The sequence below is a fragment of the Lingula anatina genome, chromosome 1, assembly GCF_051362555.1.
Source record: "Lingula anatina isolate TDL-2025a chromosome 1, LinAna3.0, whole genome shotgun sequence".
In the NCBI taxonomy this organism is placed as follows: Eukaryota; Metazoa; Brachiopoda; class Lingulata; order Lingulida; family Lingulidae; genus Lingula; species Lingula anatina.
This window is the reverse complement of record NC_141767.1, coordinates 28,382,828-28,396,345: the sequence shown is the minus strand read 5'-3', so window position 1 is coordinate 28,396,345 and position 13,518 is coordinate 28,382,828. Positions and strand designations below refer to the sequence as shown.

The window sequence follows — 13,518 nt, the reverse complement described above, 5'->3', positions numbered from 1 at the left end:
CACAGACATGTGGAAAATCAATGAAATCACACATTCATGAAAATAGGCCTGCTCCTTCACGTTAATGTTGACAATGTATTTTCTTGATGCAGCAAAATTAAGTTGACTTTCTTAATTAAAAACATCAAATTTAATTTCTTTGTTCCGTGAGTCACACAGTTTATGTAAAGATAAAAAAATATCTTGATAGGACACAGTATGCAGCTGGCATCAACAGCAATCCCGATGTTGGCCCATCTTGGAAGAGTAGAACTCTTTTATCAAAGAAGAACAATAACAGACGTCTTGAATGATAACTCCAGAAAGTGTTATGTTTGTTTACTATTAACATAATTAGTTGTTCTGTGTTTTTGGACTGCTGTAATGATGGGAGATCCAACAAGCCTAAAAGTATTCCGAGAGTCGTGGAAAAGAGAGATAGAAAAGAAGGTTGAGCTTCACAATCAAGTGTCGGAATCGAAGGATTCTACTGTTAAAATCCCAGTCCCAGGTAGTGGGTGTAGTGCCTTATGTAAAAATTCGAGTGAGAGAGGTATATCCTCTTTGCATTGTGTTGGTTCTTGTAATGAAAGGTCAGAATTGAGAGGACTGAAACGGTCACTTGGACTCCGTGATTCACGAAATAACCCATTGGCTAATAGCAGTAAACGAGAGGAAGATTTCAGTTTGTTGAACAGACTTATCAACTCCGATGATGGCACGAAAACCGAGGGAAGAACTTCGTGTACTTTAAGACCTTTTCAGATTGCTGGCGATCTGTTACGTGGAAAAACATGGGGTGATAAAAGCGTTGATTCACATCTATCCAGTTCTAAACGCAGGAAGTGTGAGACCAATGAGGAAAACTCAAAATTAGAAACAGGAACAGACAAAACAAAAGAACGATTTCTTGACAGACTGCTTGCAGATTTGGTAAGAACCCAGTTGTTTGTTGACTTTTCAACTCATATATTCTGTAGTGCAAACAATGTAATGATACTTAATTATTTTTTCCATGTAATGACTACATTTAAGATGAAAAAAAAACAGACTTGAGACAAAAAAAAGAAAGAATCCATTCAAATTCTGGAATGGTTGGGCATACTCCAGTAGATTGAATAAGGCAATTGTATTTCAGGATGAAATCAATGAGATTCCATTCTTTGACCTCAACTTGTCCAGAGAAGTTGCCTTGAATATTTTCCAGCACCTTAGTTTGACAGATTTATGCAGATGTGCACAGGTGAGGCAATTAAAATCAGATAATTTATTTTGATGATAAATTTTTGTGAAGAGAACGTAGTCATATATTGGTTTATTGATTTGAAGTTAATGCATTAACAAGAAGTTTCTTTATTTGAGTTTCAGTGTTATTGTATATTGAGCAAAAAGCTTTTAATGAATAATTTTCATTTTTTTTTAATTTTTTTTTTTTTTTTGTTTTTGCTTGTAGGTGAGTAGAAGCTGGAAGAGTATAGCAGAAGATGAGCATCTTTGGTGCAAAATTTGCCACAGATATGGCTATGAAACAAGCAGTAAGACGATAGATAGGAAATACTGGAAACAAATCGCCAAGGAGTGCATGCTTTATGAGTTGCATCTTAAAGAGAACTGGAAGGTAAGGATATGAATCCATACAACCCCTGAGTATGAATAATTTCTTAGATTACACATTCGGTGCAAATATACAGTGATGATATTCATATCTTTTTTTAATATACAAAACAAGGCTTTTTAACTGTTCATGCATTGCATGTGGAAACAACCCATTTTTATTGCTGAAAATTATTAATAGTATTTTCAACTTTCAGCAAAGACTGGGACATTGTTATGCAATAGACTACATACATGGTGGAGTTTTATGTTCAGCAAACACATATCATACCTCGATAGTAGCAGGGTAAGCTAATAAGCCAGCTTATTGAACATATGAAAAAAACAATGCACGTTATGTAACATGAATCTTGTTATATACTTTATAGGATTTTGTGGTATATTGCACAGAAAACAAAGTGCATTTATATGTAGCTACTTATTTCTATGGTAAGGTATCAACTTTCTAAATTGTCATGTTTGTATAGACCACTTACTGGAACTTGCATGTACTATGTATATTGTTTTATGTCAGGGGTGTCATGATTCATTCCATCAACATCCTAGCTCTCCTTTAAGTCAAAACTGATACCGTAACTGATTATATTATTGAAACACCGGCTTTCATTAATATCTGTCACAAACTTGTGGGAAGTAAAACATTTTCTTGAAATTAAAATTGTTGATATGCGTGAAATTTCAGGTACACCAGTGGGAATGTGAAATTTCAAGATCTTTCTACTGAGAACACATATATCTTTAAACCATCAAACACATCTCTTGTTTTGAATGAGTCTGAAGACATGGGCACCATTACAAATTACATTACTTCTGTTGCTGTCAATGATACCGTAACTGTAGCAGGTTTTAACCAAGGTACACAAAGTGTATATCACATAATTATTGTTTTATATGTATATGTCATAAGCAAGCTTAAGAGATTAGAAAGAAGTAAGAATTTGACAATCGAACATGCTTGCTTTTTTATGAAAAAGATAAAAAAGTAAAACATATTGCTCAGCAATGTGTATTTTTTTTCTAACTCATATTTTTTGCATTTCTGTCTTACAGTTAGTTTTTTTACTATATAATAACATGTTTACCTTTTTAAGAATATCTATATATATTTATAATGACATTTTGAAAATATCCATCCCATTTTCAATAAATTATAACCTTGCTTTTTTATCTAAAGTAGAACTTTATAAGTCCTCTGGTTCCATTTTGGACAAGAATAACTGTTGATATTATATACTAAACTGATGGTTCACAGATAGCACACATTTCTGTTCTATTTCAGGTTATGTAGACATATGGAGGAATAGCTCAGATAGCCACCCTGTTCATTCTGTTCACTGTAATGCACCAGTTAGAGCAGTTTCACTGGCCCAGGATTCTGCTTTAGCTGCTGTCACCTATGGAACCTTTCTCAGGCTAGAGCAGGGGGACAGCAGCGGCCAGTTCCACTGTTTGGAGCAGCTGGATGCAGGAGAAGTTGTGAGTTATGTTACTTGTCATACTTTATATCCTACAACAAGAAGTGTGTTATCATGCTCATCTAATGAAACTGTCAGGAATTTATACTGATAAGGAAAAAAGTGAGATGTCTGTATGTGCAATGATTATAAGTGTGCTCAGTCAGCAAATTCTGTCAGCCTGAACTCAGTGCACTGCCAGTAACCTAACATTTCAAGTAAAGCTAAGTGTAATGAATATCAGATGTTTGTTTTTGGTCAGAATAAACTTTCACCCTTCTGTTATGATTAATCTGATAACATGCAAGTTCAGAACACCCATTTTGTTATTAAAACCCAGGTATGACCTCTATTAAGGAAACTTGTTTTTTTCTGTATTGAATGTCCTGTTTTCTATCATTCAGGTATCTGGTTTACAAATAGTCAAGAATCACCAAACGTCCAGCCCCGCTGACCAGTACATGGTTGTTATGACAACCAAGGAATCAGTTCAGGTTCACATTCCTGGACACGGTGCCCCTAGCTGTATCCACTCCATCTTTGGTGCCCCTGTCACATGTCTGGACGCCACGTCCACTACTGTGGCCTGTGGAGTGACCACTGCCCTGGACTACACTACTGCTGGGATCAGTCTGTACAGGGGGAAGGTGAGCTGTTCAACTGGTTATGTTTTTCACCTCAGTCCGAGGGCTAATTTTGTATGATCATCTGTATCTAGTAATTTGTTTGTCAAGTGATGTAGCCCATAGCCTTTTTTTCTCAATAATAGATTTTTTTTCATATTAAACTTTGTTTGACATGAATAACATTTTAAAAGTTTATAGACAAAAAGTAATATATGATTTGATCAGAAAGGGCTCAAATACAGTTAAGTATCTTTATAACTGCAATAAGTAAGAGGCTTTTTTTTTTACTATTGTCTGTACCTGCATCATATGGAGACAGTGAAATTTGCATAGCCAACAAATTTCAGAAGAAAATAGTGACAAAAAAATGCTAATTTTCCCTTTTGATTGGCATTTTCCAAATGTGCAAAACAATCACAGAATTTGTGATTTAAGATATAATATATGATTGCTAAATGAATGTCATTTTTCAAAGGAGACAGCAAATTATTTATGAAATAATGCAGGTATAAAGGCAACATGTGGACATTTTTATCTTTAACATCTGGTAATTGTTGGTATACAGGCAGATAAAGATATATGCAAGGTGAATGGTTTGATTCCATTGTAAAAATGTTGCCTCTGCACAAATATGTCACCTTAAACACCTTGAAGACTCTCTCTCCCTCCTCTCTCTCTCTTTACTATCTGTCTCTTTCATGAAAACAAATTAAAAAAATTGTGAAATGAATATTTTATGCAGTTTTTCATGTTGTCAATTTAAACACCTGCTTTTTAACTGTGTAAAACTTCACCTTAGATGATTCAAACTTAACCACCCCTTGTTAAAAACTACAGCTTTGAGAAATGAATTACAAATGCACTTAACCTCTCTGTTACCTATCATTCTTCTCTGTTGACTTTGTACTCTTGGTTGTTTACTGGTTGATTGCTGATATTCATTACAATGCTGTCCTTAGAACCACCTGAATAATCCATTAGTTTGTGCTGTTTTTGGAAAGTGGGGGTGAAAAATAGAATGCGTAATTAGGAAATATTTTCTGTGTTAAGTGAAGGTGAAAAAATATGACGGGTAAAATGTTTCCTGTGTGATTTTGGCATAATGTATTTTGTTCTGTTTATGTAAGTTCCTTATAGAAGTGCACAGCACAGTAACTGACATTTACAAATGAGGTGTATTTGCTGTGGGATGTTTTCTACCATGTGTTTTAACATATAGTAGATCTGGAACTAAGCAGTCTGTGAAGTTTACTGATGGATCCTTTATACATGGAAACATGGTGAAATGGTACACAAATAGAGGTAGACATGATAAACAAAAAAAAAAAAAAGAAAGATTTAGTAATGATTTAGATGGATGATAATTTACATCTTTCCATGAAACCAAACCAATCAAGCATAGAGAAATTATACCTGTTAAAACAGACAGCTCAGTTCAATAACGTAATTGAATAGTTTGATTTTGTGAAACACTCTTGGAATTGCTATGGTGAGTTCAAACATAATACAAGAAAAAATATTGTTTTATTTGTCCAATCATGTCAGCAATTAACAAGGAGAGGTCATTTTGATTATTAATACTTACTGTGTTTCTTTCAGATATATTTGTACAGCCTTATGACTGGTAAAGAAATGTATGTACTTGAAGGAGAGTGCAATGCAGTGTCATGCATTGACATGTCGCAGTTTGACATTGGTCTCCTGTGTACAGGCAGTGATGACAGAAGGTAAGCATACATACATACATTAAGCATACATACATACATACATACATACATACATACATACAGTATCAGTATATCAGTATATCAGTATTAGTATAGGTCTTCCATGCAAATGCAGTCATAGTAGAGGGTAAGCAAATGCACATGTTTAGGCCTGTAAGATTGTAAAATATTTTAAAATTCTTTTGAGGACACCAGTTAGAATAATTCAAATAAAGGTGAGACCATTCTAGTGCTCAAACCTAGTCGCTGACTCCTGCTATTTCAGAGTACGAGTATACGACAGCAGAGCTGGTGCCAGGCATCCAGTCCACTCCTTTAGTGGACATGGTGCTGCGGTGACAGTGGTGCACATGGATGACTGGAAAGTGGTGTCAGGTGGTGCAGAGGGACTGGTGTGTATTTGGGACCAGAGAATGGGCAGCAAACTATGGGAAGTACATAACAGGTGAGTTATTCTGTGCAGTCACTTGTGTCCATGCAATCCAGATGATATGGGTCGCACCAATGACCTACATAAGTTAACCTATGCCTGTGCCTTACAGTGACTCTTGCATACAAATATAATAGGCAAGATGGTCATATTTTACGTTTATTTTGGTTAGAATTTTTTAAAGAAAATTTTAAATTGCTGAATTTTAAATGAAATTTTGAATTAAAAATCATTTAGAAAAAGCAAGCGATATTCTAGTGTGGCTCATATATTTCATGATAGACTACAAAAAAAATTGATGACATTAAATCATATGTATATCTTTGATAACTCTGTTCTGCAGACACCCTGTGAGACACTGTGCATTTACAGACAAGCACCTGGTCAGTGCACATGTTCCTAACAACAAGTTTCCAGAGAACTATGAGTTGGACAATATCTTACACAAGAGGTCAGTATGAGAGGGCTGTATGTGTGTGTGTGTGTGTGTGCATATATGTGTACATGTGTGTGATGTACATATGTAAATATCGTCTATCTCTAAAATTTGTAAGAAGTAGAATTTGAATTTTAACTTCACCAATATACATTTACCTGGTAATACATTATTGCTTTTATCCAAATTGAGGATTTCAGACATCTTCCACCACTTGATATCTATACATATTGAAAGTGCATACAATTTAAAGTTAATCTTGTTTCCAAATTATATAATTGAAGTATCATATCTTTGAACCCTTTTCATAAGAAAAAATCAATTGTGATGCAGTTAAAGACGAAATACATTTCCATCAAGTTGTGAAGAGACAAATTTGTGAAGAATTTTTCCTCAATTGAATTTTGTAGGTACAGAGGCACAGTGCAGGTTTATGACTTCAGTGTAGATCAGTCACCAGAGGGCGTGCCTGATGTCTGCCTGTCAACATATGATGAACCAGACAGAGCTAAGGGAACAGTAGGACTCATGGTGCCTTATGACAAGCTATGACCAGACTTTAAAAACTCTTTTTGTTAAAATGCTTAGATATATTAAATCCCATGATTTTCATATCAGAGGCTCTGCTTATGATGAGCCAGTCGGAACTCAGGAACAGCTCTCAATGTCTGGAGTGTAGGGAGCCTGACCACCTCAGTATCTAAACAAGAGAGAAATGAGTACCCCAAGACTGCATTCTCAGTCAAACAGTGCCTGTTATCTCGACAGACTGCATGATTACAGTTTGTTATCAAAGGAATCCAGGCCTCAATTTCAATTTCAGTAATGGTGGGCAGGAAGTCGGTGCCAAATAATTGGGGTGCTGGGATTAGAAGTCATGATTACACAGTCTACTGAGATTAATATGCACCAAGTGAAGTTCTCACCGTCTGACTGGATATATATGCAGTATATAAGTCCCTTACATACCAAGTATGTAGAACAAAGATGCAAGGCATAAGCCTGTGTTTGGAATTTTGGGATTATTAGCCTGTGTAGAACATAATACCCAGATGATTGAATGATAAATCAATTTGTGGAGAAATGGGTGTGCAAAAAGTGAAGACTGACTAATATAAATTTTATCAGGAAGAATCTCTAGAGAAATCATCCATAACCTATGGAACAGTGAAAATAGGGGTCAGGAGTATCAACAAGGCTCAGATGTCAGTTTTTAATTTTGTACTTATTGACCATCTTGACAAACAGTCGAGCTTTCAGTGCTTGTGGATGTGTGATTACAATTTATAGAAATATTATTTAAAAAAGTTCTGTGGGTATAATATGTAATGGAAAATTGTGTAAAGTGTTTGACTGCAACAGAACCCTTATTACATTCATGTAATACGCTGTTTCCTGTCCAATTCCATGAGATAAGGCATGGGCCAGGAGTATCACTTAAATGACTTGCAACGCTTCTATTGATGTTGACGCGGGCGTCACCATATGCGATTTAATCTGATGAAATCTGATGATTTTAATAAAAAGAAAATCAATGCAAAGTGGTTTGTAAATTGGAACGCTTGATCTCTAGTGCCTCGGTGCCTAGATTTTGATGGATATTGGAATTCGATTCCATATCGCTTTGACCCGCACGAAACGGACGGCAAGAGTTATTGCGGTTGCTGAGAAAGCGATGTTTTTGCAGCAGTTGAGATTAACTCCACAAATGCAGTATAACTCCTGGAGTGAAATGACGAAAAACGGAGGCGGGTTGAGGCAGTTTTCTGGGTCTTCCGGAAGAGTCAGATTTTCAAGTTTACATTGACGGTTATCTAATTTTTTCTGTCGGGAGACTGTCAGAAAATAGCTCTGGATCCGCCCCCGGAAATAGTATAATTTTTCTGATACTTTGATAAAACATTTTTATCTACGTTTTGAATTAAAGCAGATCATATTATTGAGATTAACTTCAAGTCAAGAAATGAAAGCGATATTGTTGTAATTGCCGAATTCAATGATAACCCGTCGTAATTCATCGAATGATTGTTAGAAATAATTTCACTGGACATTAAAAATTGAAAATAATTCCGCCTGAAGTGGCTTCTGCAATAGACAGCCGCCACAATACCCATTGTGCAGTATCTGTGTCTTCTATGATGTGAACTCTGCAGGGAATACGACGATGATTGCATTGCGTTCAGGATCAGGCATCGTCAGGGGAATCGTCAGCGGAAAGAGTTCACCAACATTCATTAGCGTTAATGAAAATGTCCATTAATTGTTCATATTTTCACATCTCATTTCCTTAGTGTGCTGTAACTAGGATCCTTACTGTGGGAATTGAGTTCAGAATTTTTCAGTTGGAGATTTTATAGTCCCACTGTCATTAATTCCCATAAGCGCGGTGAAATATATCAATTGGTTCAGTGTCACACTCGCTATCGCCGTCGTGAACGATGGCACATCAGCAAGCATAAACTGAACAAATAATTATGTTTAAAAACTGTCATGTAAAGTTCTTCCCAAATGAGTATTAGCAAGGAATTAGATACCTAACGGCATGTTTTGAATACTTTATTATAATAAATCGAATTAAAAAAACACTGAAATACGAGACCATGCACAAGGGCCCCTAATTATGAGAGATGTCGACCGATATTCTAAATCTGATTAAATAATCACATCAATACGATACGCTTTGAATGGCTTGGAGATATGACCCTGATGTATTCTTTACGTCAAAATCCGATTAAACGGTATATTTTTAATGAAAACCATATATTTTTCATGGGTAGCCATTTGCCATTATTAGTATATTACAGGTGAACGCAATGATCAGTGAGTGCCAACCTTGACAATTATGTCGACGCTAAATGATTAACACGACACATAGAATGATTTATGTACAATAGCTATAGTAGCATAATAGTTTCTTTTTTCTGCTCAAATCGCTCTGATGATTTATAACAGAAGAGCAGATCATGACGTTTATATGAAAGTTAGGTCATCATATCATTTCGGTTCCTATGGACATGAATAGTAAATTAAATTAGATTAATAAAATCAAAGGAACGTTTCTGGTCATTGTATTTTTTAAAGAAGCTTCCTGTTGTCATTTGCCTTACTAATAAAGGGAATATATATATATATATATATATATATATATATATATATATATATATATATATATATATATATATATATATATATATATCACTCGATCTTTATTTTGACATCGCCATCCTCAATATTTCGGTAATATCTAAGTTACCGCCATCACGAAGCCACAATCCCAATATAAGATAACCAATGCAGAGCAACCAACCCGCCAGAGGGCCCGTCCTTATGGCCACTGCCTGGTTACACCGATCTCGGTCCTTGCAGAAACAGGCGTTGCCAGGTTCTCCTCGAATTACCGCACGCTGACAACCGACTTGTAGTTCTATCACTGAACAAAACCGCTCCACCAGTACTACAGAAAAATATGAGAAAGATGTGGTCAATGGCAAGTTATGTCAAACGTTTCAGCAATTGCTAATTTGTAGCTTGAAGGCCCCAAAACGAGAACTTCCGTGTTTCCGTATTAAAATTGGTCCCGTTTTTCAATTCTATTTTTCTAAAACGATACATATTTCTCATTTATTTAAATCACATTCTAATCTGAAATGAGTCTGGTTTCAAAGAAAATCTATTCGAAAGCCTTGTGCTTTCTTTACTAATCGCACTGTACTAGCCCCTGCTAGGACTTACTGGTGCCATGTGCAGTTTTCGTTTTGAGACACCCCTTTTCGCATTCTTCCACGTTATCTCTGTTGACGTCCCTGTCGAAATCATCCTGACACTGGTTCTTGGAGGGCCTGGTGCTCACATTGGACGGGGGCAGTCTATCATCGCACACGTAGCATTTAATTGAGTCAACTAGAAAAATGAAAACGCCCTTTCCTTCACTCGATATACTCTCCGATATGTTTGTTTGTGGGCTAGTATGCTTTTCTCTTTTATTTCTCCTTAGACTCCTACCCTTCTATCTAAGACCTATCATATATATATATATATATATATATATATATATATATATATATATATGATAGGTCAAATTTTACCTGGCAATGAGCACCATATGATCGCTAAAGCCGCTGTGAGCAAGATCTGCACCCAAATTTGGCCAGTTAGAGGAATCCCCATAATACCCGTTGGGTTCATCGGTCATGACAGTGCAATTAACACAAGTTCATCAAATCTGCACGCAGTGGATCATGTGGCTCAATAATGACTTCAACAAGTCGTACGCTGTCCAAAGGATTATTGATCATTGATTTTCACTGGTAACAAATGAATCCCAGTCAAGGTGACAACACTTTCCATTATCTTTTATGAATAAAGGTTGTGGGATTTATATGCACTGACGATATAGGTGTGTATTAACAATATATCAACTGCTGACAGATTTACTGAATGTCATACAAGAAAGGCGTGATGAAAGGGGAACGCAGTGAACGTTGAAGTTCTTCAAAAAAACCCAAACACTTTGTATACGGTGAAAACATCTGTATCAATGCTGTGAATGTACAAGCTTCAACAAAAAGTGACTTCTCTAAATCGGACATTTGTGCCGCGTTTCGTTTTCAAAATCACTGTTTCGTTTTAAATCATCTGTCTCCACTTGGGAACAAGTGACTGTTGATTAAATTTAATAAAATCGCAGTTTTGCATATACTGACATAGCATTTAAGCCATAAATTCTGCCCAACTTAAAGTCGTTTAACTTTTCCATTAGATATAAATTATATCATGGCAATAAAGGAACAAGCAAAACTGAGCATTCTTCTAGATCATAATAGTAAAATTTATTGCAGCAATAGTCAATGCACACGCAGAATATACCGCAGTGCATGTAAATAAAGTATTGACAGTAGTAGAGAATACACTAAATATACAATATAACTTATTGCAACAGCATGTAAAACAATTGTATTCTATATATCAACCAGTAAAAAAGAAACAGTTACATCACAATCATGCTTTGCATATAAAATTGTAAGTATCGGTTTAATACTGCCCTACACTGTGTGGTATACCAAACCAAAAAGAAATACCCAGCTAGCCACTGTGTGAACTTCCAAGCTTAATACTGTTTCTATCTTTGATGCCTTTGGTACATGTAAACTGCCTATGCAGATCATAGACAAAACTTGCCTTGTATTAGAATATCTAACTTGTACTTTAAATCTATTTTGACAACACTGTACTTCATCAATTTTCCAACGAGACAATAATTTCAACTTAAACATCTAATTTGTACAACAGACCATGCAGTTTCTTCACAAATGACAGATATTTCAGTGAAAAAGAATTTTTTTGCATGCCATTACTGTATGTTTATTTGTCTGAAATATTTGTACCAGCTCAAGCTTAGCATATTGCCTTCACTTCCACATTAGAACCTGTCTTGGTATTGGCAAAAATAGAATTTTGCAGGAAATCCATTTTATTGTTAACAATTTTCATACATTTGTTCAAAGCTTGAAATTTTCATCTCTCTTAAAATTTCGTCTAAGAAACAAGCACATTCACAAGGCTTATTGTCAGCAAATATATTCAAACAAAAACCATAAATGAATTTAACATTAAAAGGCAGATAAAATTATCCTTCAATGCCTTTCACGTTTAAAAGATGTCTTTCTTTAACATCCAGAAGAGTATAAAAGATCAAATCTATGCAAAATTACAAATTTAATCTAATTCAGTCAAAGAAACATTTCAAAAATCATATCCCACACACTGTTACTTCAGTAGAGTGCCACTAAACTGGGATCTCAGTCAAACAAGAAACAAAATCTGCAAATGACACAACACCAATGTCAAGTTGTGGATTCCTTGCCTTATACTTGACAACTTAACTGCCAATTTGCTTAGTGTAGCATATACGACATCTCAAATCACAGAAGCCACATGGTGGCTATTTCAAACAAACTCTTCAGTCTGGCCAGATTTTTTTTTTATCTGTGACTTAGTAAAAAATCAAACATGCTTTTACACATATCCACCACTTGTTTAAGTAAATTATTCCTACAAGGAATAAATTTCAAAAATAAAATTTCAACTGCATAACTGTGGTCTCATCCTTATTCAACGCTATAGGTTGAAATACTTCAAACATATCTTGGTTCTCTCTTGATGGCTTTAGCGCCACCTGGTGATGAAGACCCATTACTACTGCTACCTGAACTATAGGCAGATGTGCCCCGTTCTATTCCACGCTCGGGCTCCACTGGAATATCAACCAGTTCTTGTGCATAGAAAGTGGATCTGCTTGGTACCTCTGTCACCATATCTCCGGCATAAAACACTGATCTTGATGAAGGAGAGAATTTGGTAGAAGAAGAGGGACTGCTCTTTGGTTTGCTAGTGGTGGTGACGGTGGTGGCAGCGCCCCTGTTTGGTGGGACTGTGTACACTGTGGTAGGGAGAAGGGGCTGCTTTATACTTGGGGACTGTTTACTGGGACTTTTACTGGAAGAGTCTGTGATACTACGCTGACTAGGGATTAAGGCCTGGCTTCCCTTGGAGGAAGAACCACTGGTCACGGGGGATTGCCGGCCTTGGCCAGCAGGCGAGCTCCATCCAGTGCCTTGAGTGGCTGACTGCTTTCCACCAGTTGAGGAGGACACACTTCCTGACTGCCCTGGCGACATGCGCCCCGTCTGAATAGAAAGATTACGATGGTGACCAAAGTCTATAGGCCCTCCTAGGTCCATAAACAATGAGGACCTGTTGGGGTTTCCAGTAGAACTCTCTCTGCTACTTAGCACATCAGAGGGTAAAGAACGCCTTTTATCTTCCTGCGGCGCCTCCTTTGTGCCAATCTGCAAGGATGTGCTACGGGTTTTCGTTCCTGGTGAATCAAATGAATCTGCTGATAACATACTAGGTGTCTTTGTAGGGAGAGTTTGAGTCTGAGCCAACTGTAATGCACTTGTTGAAACAGCTTTGGTGGACTTGGAGCTGGATGACACACCTACAAATGAACAGGATATGTAAAAGAGAAACTACAATTTGATGAACCAGTGCATGAGAATTCATTATGTATTTATTACTGATAAACAGGGATTAGAAACTGAAGTATGCATTCTAGTGATTACACGTAAGCAACATAAAATAAAACAAAGTTATGAAAACAAAACCACACAACATGCCTCTACAGCTATTACATTACAATCCAAAACAGAAGTGCATATTGGACGATTAAAAATTTAACATAAAATTCTAA

General features: G+C 36.2%; 3 protein-coding genes across 10 annotated transcripts in view; 1 reads left to right on the top strand and 2 right to left on the bottom strand.

The window, feature by feature from the left end:
- The first annotated feature begins 250 nt into the window (after positions 1–250).
- On the top strand, positions 251–7,807 carry LOC106175940 (F-box/WD repeat-containing protein 8). Its single transcript, XM_013558132.3, has 11 exons — positions 251–912; positions 1,118–1,222; positions 1,433–1,597; positions 1,791–1,879; positions 2,276–2,448; positions 2,873–3,069; positions 3,452–3,694; positions 5,273–5,400; positions 5,666–5,845; positions 6,174–6,281; positions 6,677–7,807. Exons 1-11 carry the CDS (start codon positions 364–366, stop codon positions 6,816–6,818), a joined length of 2,079 nt encoding a protein of 692 aa, XP_013413586.2. The 5' UTR covers positions 251–363; the 3' UTR covers positions 6,819–7,807.
- Positions 7,808–9,467: 1,660 nt separating this feature from the next.
- Positions 9,468–10,819, bottom strand: LOC106175886 (uncharacterized). The gene is made up of 3 exons (XM_013558043.3): positions 10,352–10,819; positions 9,999–10,166; positions 9,468–9,720 (listed from the first exon to the last, which is right to left on the bottom strand). Exons 1-3 carry the CDS (start codon positions 10,449–10,451, stop codon positions 9,473–9,475), a joined length of 516 nt encoding a protein of 171 aa, XP_013413497.3. The 5' UTR covers positions 10,452–10,819; the 3' UTR covers positions 9,468–9,472.
- Positions 10,820–11,070: 251 nt separating this feature from the next.
- Positions 11,071–13,518, bottom strand: part of LOC106175885 (rho GTPase-activating protein 45) — a 47,170-nt gene continuing 44,722 nt past the window's right edge. For 6 of the 8 annotated variants that reach the window (XM_087002966.1, XM_087002968.1, XM_087002967.1 and 3 more), the window contains one exon: positions 11,071–13,266. In XM_087002966.1, the coding sequence (XP_086859092.1) occupies positions 12,401–13,266 (866 nt within the window). In that variant the 3' untranslated portion in view covers positions 11,071–12,400. The remainder of the gene's footprint in view (positions 13,267–13,518) is intronic. The other 2 variants (XM_087002972.1, XM_087002973.1) reach the window with 2 other exon arrangements.